General features: G+C 34.9%; 1 protein-coding gene across 1 annotated transcript; it reads right to left on the bottom strand.

Annotated features, from left to right (window-relative positions):
- Positions 1-2,511: 2,511 nt before the first annotated feature.
- Positions 2,512-10,884, bottom strand: LOC146160279 (uncharacterized). The gene is made up of 6 exons (XM_083385502.1): positions 10,700-10,884; positions 7,221-7,380; positions 6,836-6,972; positions 3,613-3,732; positions 3,494-3,544; positions 2,512-3,421 (listed from the first exon to the last, which is right to left on the bottom strand). Exons 1-6 carry the CDS (start codon positions 10,800-10,802, stop codon positions 2,859-2,861), a joined length of 1,134 nt encoding a protein of 377 aa, XP_083241628.1. The 5' UTR covers positions 10,803-10,884; the 3' UTR covers positions 2,512-2,858.
- Positions 10,885-14,507: the final 3,623 nt, after the last annotated feature.

Genomic DNA, 14,507 nt, shown 5'->3' with positions numbered 1-14,507 from the left:
TTTTTGTTTCCACTTGGTTTGATTGTTTGTTTATTTGCCTGCTTGCTTGTAATAATTCGAGTTATTTAATTACATGAATGAGAGCAAATGCGGCTAATTCTCAAAATAATCTAATCAGGGAGTCAAGCCGAAACTTTATGAACCGGATTTAAGCGATTTTTTCCGACTAGTAACCCAAACCGAACCGTTTTTTGTAAGATTTTGAAGAGTTTTTTTTTGAAGGACCTGAACCTTCACCGAACTCGCATTTTACTCCACCATGACGTCACAAGTTGTATTTTTGCAAAGTACAGTTATGCTATGTTCGAAACTTTTCGAAAAAAATGAATATTGATTAAATAAAACGTTGCTTTTTAAATTTTCAGATATTTTAATAATCAGCTGCTTGCTTTTTAATACGTCGAAACCTTAGATTTAGAGTAGATTTAACGAAACTTAGATTTAATGCGAGTTACAAGAATTATTATCTACATTTATTGTCCAACATGTTTAAATTTAACGCAACTCCTATTATATCCAAACCGGAACTTTATGAACCGGTTTTAAAATAACAATGGTTGAAACGGAGCTGAACCGGAACTTTTGATTTGCTTCGAACCGAACCCGAAACTGAACCGTAGGCTATTCTGAAAAAAATACTTGAGTCCGAACCGAACCTGAACCGAAAGAACTAAATTGATTGTGAATAATTAAATACAATTCTAGTTTCTATTTTGGTTTTCAAGAAATCTCCAATTCTAATTCTAATCTAAAATAAATCTAGTTGTTCAAGTCTGTGTGACTATTTAGGTTAGGACAAAGAAGGGTTCGGGGTTGGCAAGTGGTAAACATTTCATCACGACAACCGTACGTTGTATTTTCCTAGCAGCAATCAGTTAAAGTAATAGCCGACAATGCGACAGGTAAAAAAATCAGCAAGCCTTATAGGCTACTCGATGAGCCTCCAGTAATCAGTGTTGTAAATGAATTAGGCCTAAGTCAATAACTTGACATAAGTCACTGTTTTTAAATGACTTGAGTTTAAGTATTTTGAGGAAATTTACTTAACTTGACTTAAAAGTCTTTTCGACAATTTATACTTGGGTTGAAATAATTTTTATTAAGTTGAGCTATATTTATTCTAATTTTTGCACATAAAGCATGAATTTGCTTGCTATATTTTTATGCGTTTTTCTTATTTTTAGTTTAGTTATATTGTTATAATCGTACGAGTTTAATATAGTACCAATAGTTTAACGATATATTTTTATAACAATAGGACGTGACTTGAAGTTGACTTGCTGAAATTTTGACTTGGCTGAGACTTGGACAACTATAATGACTATAGGACTTCGTTATTCAAAAAGACTAGACTTTGACTTAAGGTATTTTACGAAAGACTTGGCTTTAGTCATTTTAAACGACACTGCCAACAAATTTATTACAGGTTAAAAAGTAAAAAAAATAAGAACTTTGAACGTTGCGATTTGAAATGATTCGCAGTGTTAAGTTAAAAAATCAAAGATCTTTGTTTAAATCAGGAGTCGGCAACCTGTTTTTAGTCGCGGGCCAAAACCAAACTCAGAAAGATCTCTGCACAAAATGGTAACTAAGAATTGCTTTAATTTCATGTTAGAACAATTGTAAATCAGCCGGGCCTCGGATCTTTTTTGCACTTTTAAGAGGCAGTAATGTGTTGACTCAAAGCGCGAAAAAAGCGTTTGTTTGGTTTAAAATTTGAGTTTACACGTCGTCATCCATAGGCTACTACTAATGAAACGTGTTATAAAACTACTTGGAGGGAACGCAATAACATTTAAAGTTATCTAGCTCAGTGTTTGTTAAACCTTTTTAAGTGAAGGCACACCTAGCGAGCGAAGCGAGCGCGATTTTTTTTAGTATACCAGCATTGTTTTAAATTTCTTGCAAGTTCTTATTACATTGCCGAAAATAAAAAAAAATGTTAAAGAATATGTCCAACTTTTTGAATACGTTTTTTTGTTTTTCCGTGATGCACTTGGCGGCCTTCCACGGCGCAACGGCAACTGTAAAGAAGCGCTGATCTAGATGTAAAGACAGCATCAAAACCTAAACAAACCGGATAGGAGTTGATGATTCGCGCGAAGCGCCAACATTTTTTGCACTTTCGTAGTATAGTCAAAAAGTACCTATGTGAAATGGACTCGCCTAATTTGTCAATGAGGCGGCTGGTCGGATGAATTACATCGGCGGCCCGCGGGCATTAGGTTACCGACTCCTGGTTTAAATCAAACTACGATAAACTGTTAACGCATGAGAAGCGAATCAAGTCAGTACTACACTGCTTTGAACTGAGCATATGAAGCAATTAAAGATGACTTAAATAAAAAAATGTAATATTTTCGCGCATTGCGAAATATTATTACATCAACTTTGAACTTAAACTAGAAATAAGCGTGCTTGCTTGTACTTTTTCTTTAGAAAGAACATATCTCAAATTTAAAATGTAATTTTTTATTAAAATGGGAATGGATTAGCTCCTCTAGCTATCATTGTTTATTTAATATTTGCCAGTCAGTCCATTTAAACTTTGCAGAGAGCCCTGAAAAACGTCCTGCGGGTGGCCCAAAAACTTGATGTTTTAGTTTGTGATACTTATGTTTACAAATATTAGGGCTAATACAAGCCAAATGTGAATTGCCATACTTACTTTGAACCAGATTTTCACCAAAAAAGTTTATAGGCATCAACTATATTTCCTAACAACAATTATTGCAACACATCTCGGACGTAATGACATGCATAGCAAATATTCTAGTTTACAATGGGTCACAAATAAATATGAGTAACAACCGGAAAATTGGCATAACTTGGTATAACTAATACCACCACGAAATGTTTTATAATAGCAGACCAACAGAAAGAAATGCTGTTGCATATTTGAGTAAAATGTTGAAACGTGAAAAAGCGGAAGTGCCAGTGTTAAACGTCTGTAAATTAGGATGCACCAGTGATTCAGATATTACGTGTCGGGTCGTTTCTTGATATGTGCTTTTCTGCTGTTTCTTGGTATTTGCTTTCAATTTGGTTTCCTTAAGTTTCGCTGAACTGCCGTCTTTTACACGTTCATATTTTTTGTGGTGTTCATTTTGCTTAGGGTCTGCTTCATGAATATTCGGGTAAGTTATTAATGATGGTAATGGCTGTTTTGAAGAAACGTATATAGTTTGCTTAAACTTTTGATCATTGTCGTCGTTGCTTCCTTTAAAATCGTCAAATTTAAAGTTGGCAGATATTTTGATATTTTCGGTCGTTGTTGACTTCGCAGGGGTGTTCTTTGTGCTGTGTAACCAATGTTGTTTTAAGTTTTTGTTTTTGATTTTGTTTGAGTCTTCTTTTGTTTGATCGTTTTTTCGGGACGTAGTTAGTGGAGTTGTATTACTCTGGTTCTCTGTTGGCACACCTGCATAAAATGGAATTTGGTATTGCAAAATACATTTCAAGAAAAAAACATATAATTTATAATAAAACTCACGAAGATCTTCCACTGTAAAGTTTAATCCTTTCAAGCTGCTATTAGCCTTGCCTGTGAAAATGTACAAGAAAAGTCATTTAGGATATATTGCACTAATATTACAGAATAAATATATTTACAATATTTCTCTTGGTCCACGTTAAAAAGACCAGGGTGGTATGTGGAACACGCTTTGTGAAAACATTCTGCCGCCGTCTTGTCACATTCGCATAACTTTCCTTGATATGGCGAGTTTTGGGCTAAAAAGGCAAATACTATACTATAAGTTACTATATAAAACTCCCGATAAAACAACCACTTTTAAAGAAGTTTGCATATGTAAAAATATATAAGTGTAAAAAAAGTAGGTGTTTTTACTCGCTTTTGGAATTCTTATCAAGGTACAACATTCGCTAACATATCCCGACAACTACACAAAACGTAAATCAAAAACATAAAATATGATAAAAAAACACCAGATCGTTGTCCAAAATTAATAGTTTGTCCATAGTGAGTGGTATGCAACACAATAAACTCTTCACAACTAAGTCCGTTTTATAAAAAAATTGTTGCGTTTTTACACCAACTTTACTACAAACATATATTCATTTACTACAAACGTAATCAGTTAATTAGGCAGTCAATTATTGCTGCAAAGAATACAAAGTTACTACTGCAAGTAATGCCCTACCATTACTTGACAATTACGCTATGGTGTAACCTCGCTAAACATTGGTCTATAGTTGACCTTGGGTAAACCCGTAGGGTACTTTTCGCGTGTTACGATAACGCCTTCCAGAAAAATTGCGAAATCTGTGCATCTGGAATTGCAAGTTAGGCGCTCGCACAATAAGATTTAATTGACGTTAATCCTTAGGCAAAACTTTTATCGGCAAGTAATTGGTCGCCAAAAAGACGCTGATGCTTGGAGACAATTAAAGCACCGCTAAAGGTCTTAATACAAACTTGCCACTTGCGTACGTAAAATTAGGCGCTTATAAATAAAATCGGATTGTACTCCATATTGGATACAAGGTTATGCTTCGCTAGTTGATTTTTTTTTAGTATATTGGAAACATCCTTATCTCTTAGTTTGTTACGTCATTTGCTGTTTGAATTCATCATCTTTTTCAGCATTAACGGCATGAATTTAAGTAACGTGTCTGCAAAACGGTGTGTTTTAAGTTTGGTTTGATTATTCTGGTTCCGTTTTCTTCAACTTACCTTTGCGAATGCGGCTTCTTTGCACCGCTTACTATTAAATATAAAGCACGAAACACGAAACCGACTTCATGTTAAATGTGATGTTCGTTGTGCATCATCTATTCCGGGGGTTCTTAACCTTTTTTGTATGTTTTACCCCTCGAACAAAGATAAATATTGGATTTACCCCCCATTATATAAAATAGTTCTCATCTATTAGAAAAAGGAAAGTAACAAATTACATCGAGTGTAATCAATGCGACGGGTTCCCTTGCTTTTGGCAACGAGTTGTTGTCAAAACATTTCAGTTTGGTCTATTTTTTTCATTTCAGACTGGACAGTTTTGACTAAAAAACGCCAGTTTTTGCTCATCATAATTGGATGAGAATTTGCTAGGTGCCTTTTTAAAGGAGCCGGTTTCATGGTACTGTTTAAAAATGTTTCCACGCACAAGACACACTGAGGAACTTAAAGACCATTCTCAATAAGATATGTAAATCCAAAATTAAAATAATTTTTCTGGTACTTTCTCTTCTTTTGGGACACGCCATTTTTAAGATTACATTTTTTGTTACTTTTAAATACTATAATAATCAGTCAATGAGTTGTTTAAAGCCTTAGTCATATTATTGGACTAAAAAGATCAACAATAAACTAACTTGGTCAGTTAAGCCGTACCCAGTGACAAAATTAGGCAATCACATGTATAACCAGCACTGAAATTTCAAAAAGTGTATCGGAACTTTCAAAACTGCTCGCAGACATGTTACCTTAATCCAGTGGTCTCCAATCTTTGAAATAAGCGACCCCAATTGAAATAAAATGTAATCAGAATTTACATTGCGACCCCATTTTGGAGACAATTATAGGCAATGTTAAAACAAGTGCTAGAATGCAGCAGAACGGGCACCTACTTCGCCGGGGAATTTATTCATAATGACAAGTAAAAAATGTTTTTAGCGATAAGCCTCTTCGCCTGTTTGTGTATCTAAGTGGATATGCTTTCTAATTTGGCCTGTGGAATGCAACCTCAGAAAACGCGGATGTTTTACTAGAAATCAACAGCATTTGTTATGATGTTACAAATGAGGGACGATTTTAAACACCTCCGTCTATACCGTCTACGTTTGACACACTTGTACATGTAACTTGGTGTGGTTTTAGAAAAAGTGCGACATTTGCTGCGCTAAATCAAAAAACACAAATTTTGTCAAATGTACATCAACAGATATAGCAGCTCTTAAGAGCTAAAGACAGCAATTTTTATGTAGAAGATTCACTCAGTCACGTTTATTAGTTGGACCTCATTGTAAAGAAAACTAAATACATAAATCGTACTATCACATTACGAATATGGTTAGTTATGGCGAACCCACAAAAACTTTAGGCGACCTCACTTGGGGTCGCGACCCACAGGTTTGAGACCACTGCCTTAATCTATGCCGTGACTGCCGAAGAACCTGATTTATTCAAACAGTAAATGTCGTATTAATGAAGTAACTGAGAGATAAGGATATTGCCAAGAAACTAAAAAAATGATAAATTAGCGAAGCATAACGTTATCGATACAAGGCGACAAAAAATCAATAGGGTACTATAGGCTAGCTTCAAAAAAGCAGTCCTAGGAAACTATGCTACCAATACCTACAGCTGGCACTATTTTTCTGTCTCGTCAGCTGATGTGGATATTTTGAATGATAGCTAATTTACCCCCTAAAGTGTGGAAATTTACCCCCAGGTTAAGAAAGGCTGATCTATTCTAATACTTTACAAGACATTAAACAACTCATGATCATTGCCAAAAACCAAGGGCAGTCGTCGCATTAAATATAACTGATATAATTTATTACTTTCGTTTTTTTACTAATTAAGCACTATTTTATGAGATAGGGGAAGGGTAAAACCTACGAAAAAGGTGAAGAACCCCTGAAATATATATGTTTATTGTTTTGGGAAAAGGATTCCCAGGGATCAGCAAAAGACCGTTAGGTTATTAAAGTCAGTCTGCTCCCTGATCACAACATCAAACAGAAATTGAAACAGAATTAAAAACAGCGCAACCAGCAGTGTAAATTTGACAAAATCTTGTTAAAATATCTGCCGATCGTAAGCACGCCCGAGATAGAAGTATATGTGTAAGGTTGAGCAGCGAGTACTTACCACATACGATACCGCCTTCAACACATTCGTGCGAGTATGGTCGAAGTATTTCGCCACCGACAACTATTAAGCTTTCCCAAAATGTCCTTTCAACATTATCGGCTTCTTCGTAGCAATTATCATGGGCTTTGCAGCATCTGCGTGTAGTTATTAACGTAACGGTAAGTAAATCACTATTCTGAATTTCATCTGTTAACGAATACCAATAAGTTTCAATGTCGTTTAGTATGATTTAAGTTATAACTTATAAGTTATTTACGAAAAACAGTTTATTTCCCTAATAGACGGTTCATTAATCCAACCAAATTAACCTTGTTGTAGAGGTTAAATTCTACGTTTCATATTCATAGGTAGGACAATTTAGGAATGTGGATACGGTACTTACTTATCAGTTTCGTCCAGTGCTTCGCCTTTGCCAGCAAAACCACAAAAACACCCGTAGTTGCCATATGTACCCAATATAAGAACTTTCGGTTGGTAACATCGAATGGCGTTATGGAAATTTACGGAGCTACGTCGAAGTCTTTTCAACACACTATTTTTCACTTCAAAAAAGAAAAAAAATATTCTTAAAACATTTGACTTGACCCAAATCGAGGTCTGGCTTGGTTTTCAATTTTGCATGATGCGTTTATTTAAGTTGTGATTCTAAAACCCATGTATATTGCGGACCCTTAGTTAAAACGACCCTATAAAATTTTAAAAGAAAAACACCAACAATATCTCTTACATTTGTATCAGTATACTTCTATCAATCACTGTTTATAAGCTGTCAAGTTATTTATACCTAACAAAACTCATCGATTAGAATTTGCTCTGGCACATATAATCATAGTTCTTTTAACTTTTTTTATCGCGGACTCCTAAAAGTTTTTTAAATATTAAGAAAAGTTTATAAAGTTACGCATTGCTTATTCTATACGGTCAAAATACCGGCCTTGGTGTACATTATTTGTATTATTTTACTAAAAATAAACTTAAAAATGCAAGTAAAAACTTTTGGGAACACCGCGGCACACCGGGGCATGGTCTCACGGCGCACTGGTTGCGATGCACTATGCTAGACCACCAGCTAGACCAGAGACCATGCCAGGTGTGCCGCGCCGTGCCGGAGGTTTGCTACTATATTTAAGGCTACTTTTTATTAAACAGTCTAATTAACGCGAAAAAGGTATATCTTACCAGAGTATTTTCTATCACCGGAAATCAATATAATCTATGTTATCTCCTATGACCGGAAATCAAAATATTTTTACTACTGACTCAACTACCAGGAGAATAAACATACAACAATTGTAACTCTAGACCAATGGTGTCCAACTCAAACATGCCTACGTGCCAATTTTTATCTTATAACTTCTTCCCGTGCCGAAGTTTAGCAACTATTTTTTTTCTAATATTAAAAGCGCTTTTATACAAAAAATAAAAACAGTATAATGTTATCATTAGGGCCATTTTTATTTTAACCTAAAAAAAAAATTTTTTAACTTTATTTTTAATAAATTTTAACTTTATTTTAACCTAACGAAATTGCTTGTTTCTAGAGGCCACAGTTCTTCCTTGAATTGATGCCAGTTACTCAAAAACATAATATTTTGTCGATTTCAGACCCAAACGTAACATTTTGTCGCAAAGTCAAGGTGTTTTATGGATTATAAAAAGTGCGTCGGTTTTTTTGGCGATAGATTTAGCTTGCTTAGGCATTTTTGTATTACAAAATGTCAGTAGGCTATTCCTAAAATCCAAACTGTTGATCTTCGAAAAGACCGCGTTTATGAAGATAAAGTGTTTTATAAGAATTATTTAAATACGTAACAATAAATAAAAAAAATAGCAATTTGCGATAAAAGTTACTGCTGATCCAAGTGGGAATTGTGACATTTTCCCTGCTTTTATGGCTTAATATGGTTTAGTTGTGTCGCAGTTCCTGATTTACAATGCTTCCACGACGATGTTTACAAAAATTACTCTCAAGAAACACAAAAACTTTGGCAAAAAACAGAATTTGACAAATTTTCACTTTATTGTAAATTTTAACTTTATTTTAACCTATAAACTTCTTAGAAACAGTCCCCTAGGTGCTAAAAACAACTTTATTCTTTGATTCGTGGACATACGAGGTCCTTAAAAAAGTTTAACTTTATTGACTTTTGCGGGCCCTAGTTATCATATCAGAAGTAATTGTTTGTTGTCGTAATTCCTGGGATTGTTTTGTATTGTGAATAAACAATGACAATTGGCTGTATAACAAATTTAGCTTTTTTGACAATTGGCTGTATTTTTGGGGGGCTTGCGTCCCATTTTTTATTAGGTCCCGTGCCACATTTGGCACGCGTGCCTCATGTTGGACACCCCTGCTCTACACCAAAGTGGAAAGGGAGATTAACCATACGCTTGAAACCCATGAAATATCATTGTAAATATATTATCGGCATTTTGTAAAGGTATTATTTGCCTTGGCAGCTGTTTCGAAAAATAAATTATGAAAAAATACAAAACACCAATGTCCGGTTTCATTTTTCGAATGCTATCAAAAGCACTTTGTGCTTTAATCAGCTATTGCAAAGGGGTAGAATTTTAAGGACATCGACCTTAGATTTCATAACCGCAAAATTAGAAAATAAAGGGATTTATAATAATACGTTCATTTTATTGCGCCTTCGGCGTGTTTCTAAACAAATCGTTTCTTTTCTCTTGGCTGCCCAGGATATTGCTGATGTTGTCTATTATCGATCGACATATATTTCGTAGGTGTGCCGCCGATTTGTTTAAGCTCTGTTGATGTGCCGCAAGTGTCAATGGTTGCGGTGCACTGTGCTAGACTATTTGAGTTTGGTCTGCGTCAAAAGATTGTGATAATCTATAACATTTGCCAGGAAGTGGTGTCTGACAGTCATTAGGGTGAAAACAGGTAATGTAGAAAATGTAAGGTGGACTACCTTAAACGCTATAGGAATCACACGATTCACAATAAAACATAAGGTGCATTTATTAAAATTCGGAATCGTGCCGCAAAATACTGTATTTTTAATTTAACCTGAATAAATGTGACGTCATTTCTAAAATTTTATCAACTCAGTCTTAAAATATTCATGCTCACCAAAAACTCTATTTGCTTAGTAGAAACAAATTAGAAAAACAGTGACCGAGAGTGTCACGGCAAACTAACTATAGAAGAAAACCGACTTGAATACACACACTATCCATTAAAAAACTTGAAAAACAGACTTATAACAGTTGACAACCACTGAACTATGCGGACGAGTTCGGCTAGCACAGAACAATAAGGTATGCTTTATAATTTCAGATTGTGTTGTCATCTTGCGAAAGTGTTAACGTTCTCTCCCAAGTCTATCACGTAAAAACATTATGACCACGCAACGTTTGGCTACTAAACCTAAAAGCGTGTCAACCATGAGAAAACAGTTGTTGAACTTTATCGCCAAATGGTTTACCCCTTGTTGAAAACACCCGAAAACTTGAAATCTCTAAGAGTCAAAATGGTGGGTAAACAAAATATAATTATACCGCCTACAACACAAGGACGGTTAATTGGGACTTTACAAGTTGCTGAAATGCAAACAAGCGAGGCTGCTTATATAACAAATCGAATATTATACTGCGATTTGGCCTATAACGACACCGACCAATGAAGGATATACAGCACAGGGCTCGAGTTTGACCGGTTTGCACCGTTTCATAACAGAACAAAATAGCAATGTATTTTGACTGCTTGTGCACGCTTAGGTTGCGGTACAAATCCTTGTCCACAGTTAATATTTCACTAGGCTACTGCTACCCATGCTTTTAAATGACACAATAGCTAGTTCGTAAATTACCTACTCCCAGTTATTAACAACTTACCTTCAACAAGAAATTCCATTGGTTTTGGGACACCTTCCACAAACGTAAATGATGATACGATTGTAAACAAGTAGCCAATAAACAGCGCCCGGCGATACAACATTGTAGTTACCAATGCAAGGATCACAGTAATAATACAGCCAGCAGTATTCTTTCAAACTATCACCTACCCGCAGCTAACAAGGTTTTGTCTGCTGGGAAATGGCAGGCTGTCGCGCGAAGTGGAAAAGCGCTAGCAGCACGTCATCCGGCCTCGTATGATACAGGTTACTATAGGTTAAGTGACACTACATCCCACAATTTCTCTTATCTACCTTTTCGCATTTAGGGCTTTACATTTATGTGTTATGTGCAAAATTATCTTGTTGTTTTTAAAAATTATCTTCAAAATTATTAGCCAGGTGAATTTAGGAATCACTGCAAACGAAATGATAATAATTTGTAAGAACATTAAGTAAAATGTTAAGTTTTCATGGTAAACGATAGCTTTTAGTTTGTTTATTCTTTTAAAATACAAACCCATATATCTTTGTAAATTTCAATAAATTATTTAAAGGTCCGGCGGTTGGCGCGGTAGCAACGCATCAACCTAAAATGCTGCCCGTCTGATGTTTTTTTAGATTAAAGATATTAAAGGTTACTTTGGGTCACTTCTTTACAATCAGCTGTTGGCCGCACAACGGATGTCGGTATGATTCATGGTGATAAAAGCACATTTGTGATAGACTTAACGTTACTTAATTCCCACAAACAGAATGTTTCGCAGCCGTCCGTCCGTTTTCATTACAATTTTCCGTTTCCTTTTTTTTTTTTGCTCATGTCCCCATAATAGCCATTGTTAAAACAAATTATTTGCGACCTATTTTAAACCAAACTATGTACGTTCATCATGTGAAATAACTTTGTACGTTGGAAATTCTGACATTCACTTACGCCAAACGATTCGATATTTGTGGACATCCAGTAAACTAAAGTATTTTTCTCAAAGAAATAAAAACCCGAACTGCCGTTGTTTGCCTTTTACTTTACAAAAAATCGCGGCTTTAATTTTTTATTTATGTTTTAAGGCCTGGTGTTCAACGATCCGTTCTAAAATTATTGTTTTGTCGAAATGAATCCAGTAAACCTTCACCGCGCTTAGCGAAGTTCTATAATGTCTTATGGATGTGGCCATTTTATCAACCCTTTTCAACTTTAACAAGTAAATGCAGTGACAACTAAACTGTTTTTTTCAGTAATTTTAGAGCTTTTTTGCAAAAAGCATTGTCAAGGTGTTTGTCATTTTTTTATTGTATATCAGGCACGACAAAACTAAGTGGAGAGTATACGTACTTTTATTGCGTTTAAGTGGGAATAATTCGTAGTATTTTTTTCGTGGATGCATGTCTTTTATAATAAACGTATAACAATAAGAGTATAAGCCATATCTGTATATTTTTGTTTCGAAGAACCAGTAGGATACGTCTCTTTCTATAAATTAAAGCTTAGCCAATTAATCCAAAGCATTTTCATTGCGCTTTGCACATTGCATGGCCTTAAGAGTATAATTAGACCCCTTTTTAACTCCATAACATCCTGGGTCCGCCCTGATTAAAGTTAATGTAACAAAATGCCAGACATTTTACACAGCGCAACTATGTCGTCGCGTATACGAGCCTTGTTGACATTTGAACTGAAAAGATTTTCATCAAACGAGAAAAAACAAAAGAAATAAAATGTCGCTCAAACCGCGAAAAATTTTGCATTTATTTAGTAAGAGTTGGTAAAAATATACAGTAGTTTAAGGGTATGGCCTGGTTCAAAAAAAGTAAAGCTGGCACATTCTGGTTACTATAAGTGAATAAAAAACAAGATTGCCATTTCAAAGGAACGGTCAAACAAGATTGCCATCTCTGAGAGGAATAGATCAAGTTATTTGCATAAATAAGATGTGTTCAGTCACAAAAAAGAAATAGTAAAAACACATATTCCTGTTAGAAACACTTAGTATTGATAAATCTTTTTTAGTGTTACTTTGCAATTTGTAAGGCACCATCTCAATGAATTGAAACTTTTTAGCGGAAAAAAATTGTACGGCAGCTTCACAATGCACCGCATTAAACAGAGCGTAAAATTATATTGTGTATCAACAGTAAAAGCGTGTTTATTATAGTCAGCTATTCAATCATGTTTTATGATTCCTTTGTCATTTCACTTAGTCCGTTTCTACCTTTAAGAATGGAAACTATAAAAAATAATGGAGTTTTTATGCTGGGGTGACGGTTTGCAACCTTTTAACCAGCTTTAAACTTAGGTCCGTGACCCCTGATGGTCCGTGAAGCGTTTTTTGCGTGGCCGTCTAAGTTCTTTTAAAGTAAATCGAAATACCGGTATATAAATTTGTAGTCATATTTGTATGTCTGAACTTATTATCTCTGCAAGCAAATTTTGTCCTTTGTTTTATTACAAAACAATTAGCAGTTGCAGTATTCTATGACAAGCATCAATTAACTGACGTTTATGTTTTTACACTTTACTTTACAATACAATTCTGAATTGTAATTTGATGGGCAAATAGAGTACTACCAGCACCAGGTCCAAGAGGTAAGCTGGTTTACCACTTGCTTTCGTTTGTGAACTTCACATTCTTATATAAAAACTTTTTTTGTTTGATAAAACGTCGAGACGTACAAATAACCGATTATTGGGTTGGATGATAACGTTGCCAAAAAATAGGTTAAAACGGTATATTCTTATCGTGGTCTCTTTGAGATGGTACTTTAAGTATTTGTTCGAAACGGAAGTGTAACTAAGCCCTTTCTGCACTACTTTGAAATTGTCCTATTGTGTAGTTGGCCTCACTTTTTTCGCGGTTAACAATACGTAGACCGCAGACCGTCAAAAAATTGCAAGGGAAATATTACGAAAAAAAATTAAAAAGTTTAAGAACCTCTATTTTAACCGACTGGTCTCATATTATGCGATTCAAAATACTGTAGACCACGAGCCAAACTTGCACTTTTTTAGTAACTATATTTGTTTGTAAACATGGATGCATGTGGGATGCTCGCTTAGGTGCCAAATTTAGAAAAATGACGTCACAGATTGACGTCATGAAGTGATGTCATATATAAAGTAAACTTTTTAACCCTGCAGTTCTCGAGCGAATTAGCGTGCCAACATTTAATATATTACGTGTCTTTAATATGATCATTTGTGTCATGAGTGAAACCTATCCATCATTTTAAACGAAATAAACGAAACATATGCTGTCTAATCCTTATTGTTAAGGCTAACGTTATGTGAGATTTCTCGCGACTTACCATCAGTTTCATATTTGCACAACGTTGTTTGAGCACAGCAAGCTTCTTAAGATTGCCTAAACTATAAAGATTCATTTCAACGTTTTGTTTGACGTCTATTCTAAATATTATTTGTGACGTCATATCTAAACATAAGCCTATGCACTTTAAATGGTTGACGAAAATTAATTTTAAATAAAATTTGTAACAGAATCAATCTCAAAGTGATGAGTCTAAAAATGTGAGCTAGAAAACAAATACAGCCGTAAATATAATTGCTCTTAAAAATTGAAGTAGGCACATGTTTCTGTGTATAATACTTCACCAGAAAACAACATTACCAAAACAGTTAACAAACGCGCGTCATGCTCGGCACAATAGATAAATACGAAACTATAATATCAGTTTTCAAAAAGGATAGCGCTAATTGAAGTGTCGCATGTTTGCCTATATTTAAGTAACCTGGGACAGTATATTTTCGTAAATTAGAAAAATTTTCGCGGCACACTTAGGAAGGCCTAAAAAAT

This window comes from Ascidiella aspersa, chromosome 3 (genome assembly GCF_963924565.1).
Source record: "Ascidiella aspersa chromosome 3, kaAscAspe10.2, whole genome shotgun sequence".
NCBI classification, from domain to species: Eukaryota; Metazoa; Chordata; class Ascidiacea; order Phlebobranchia; family Ascidiidae; genus Ascidiella; species Ascidiella aspersa.
This window is presented reverse-complemented; position numbering and strand designations above follow the sequence as displayed.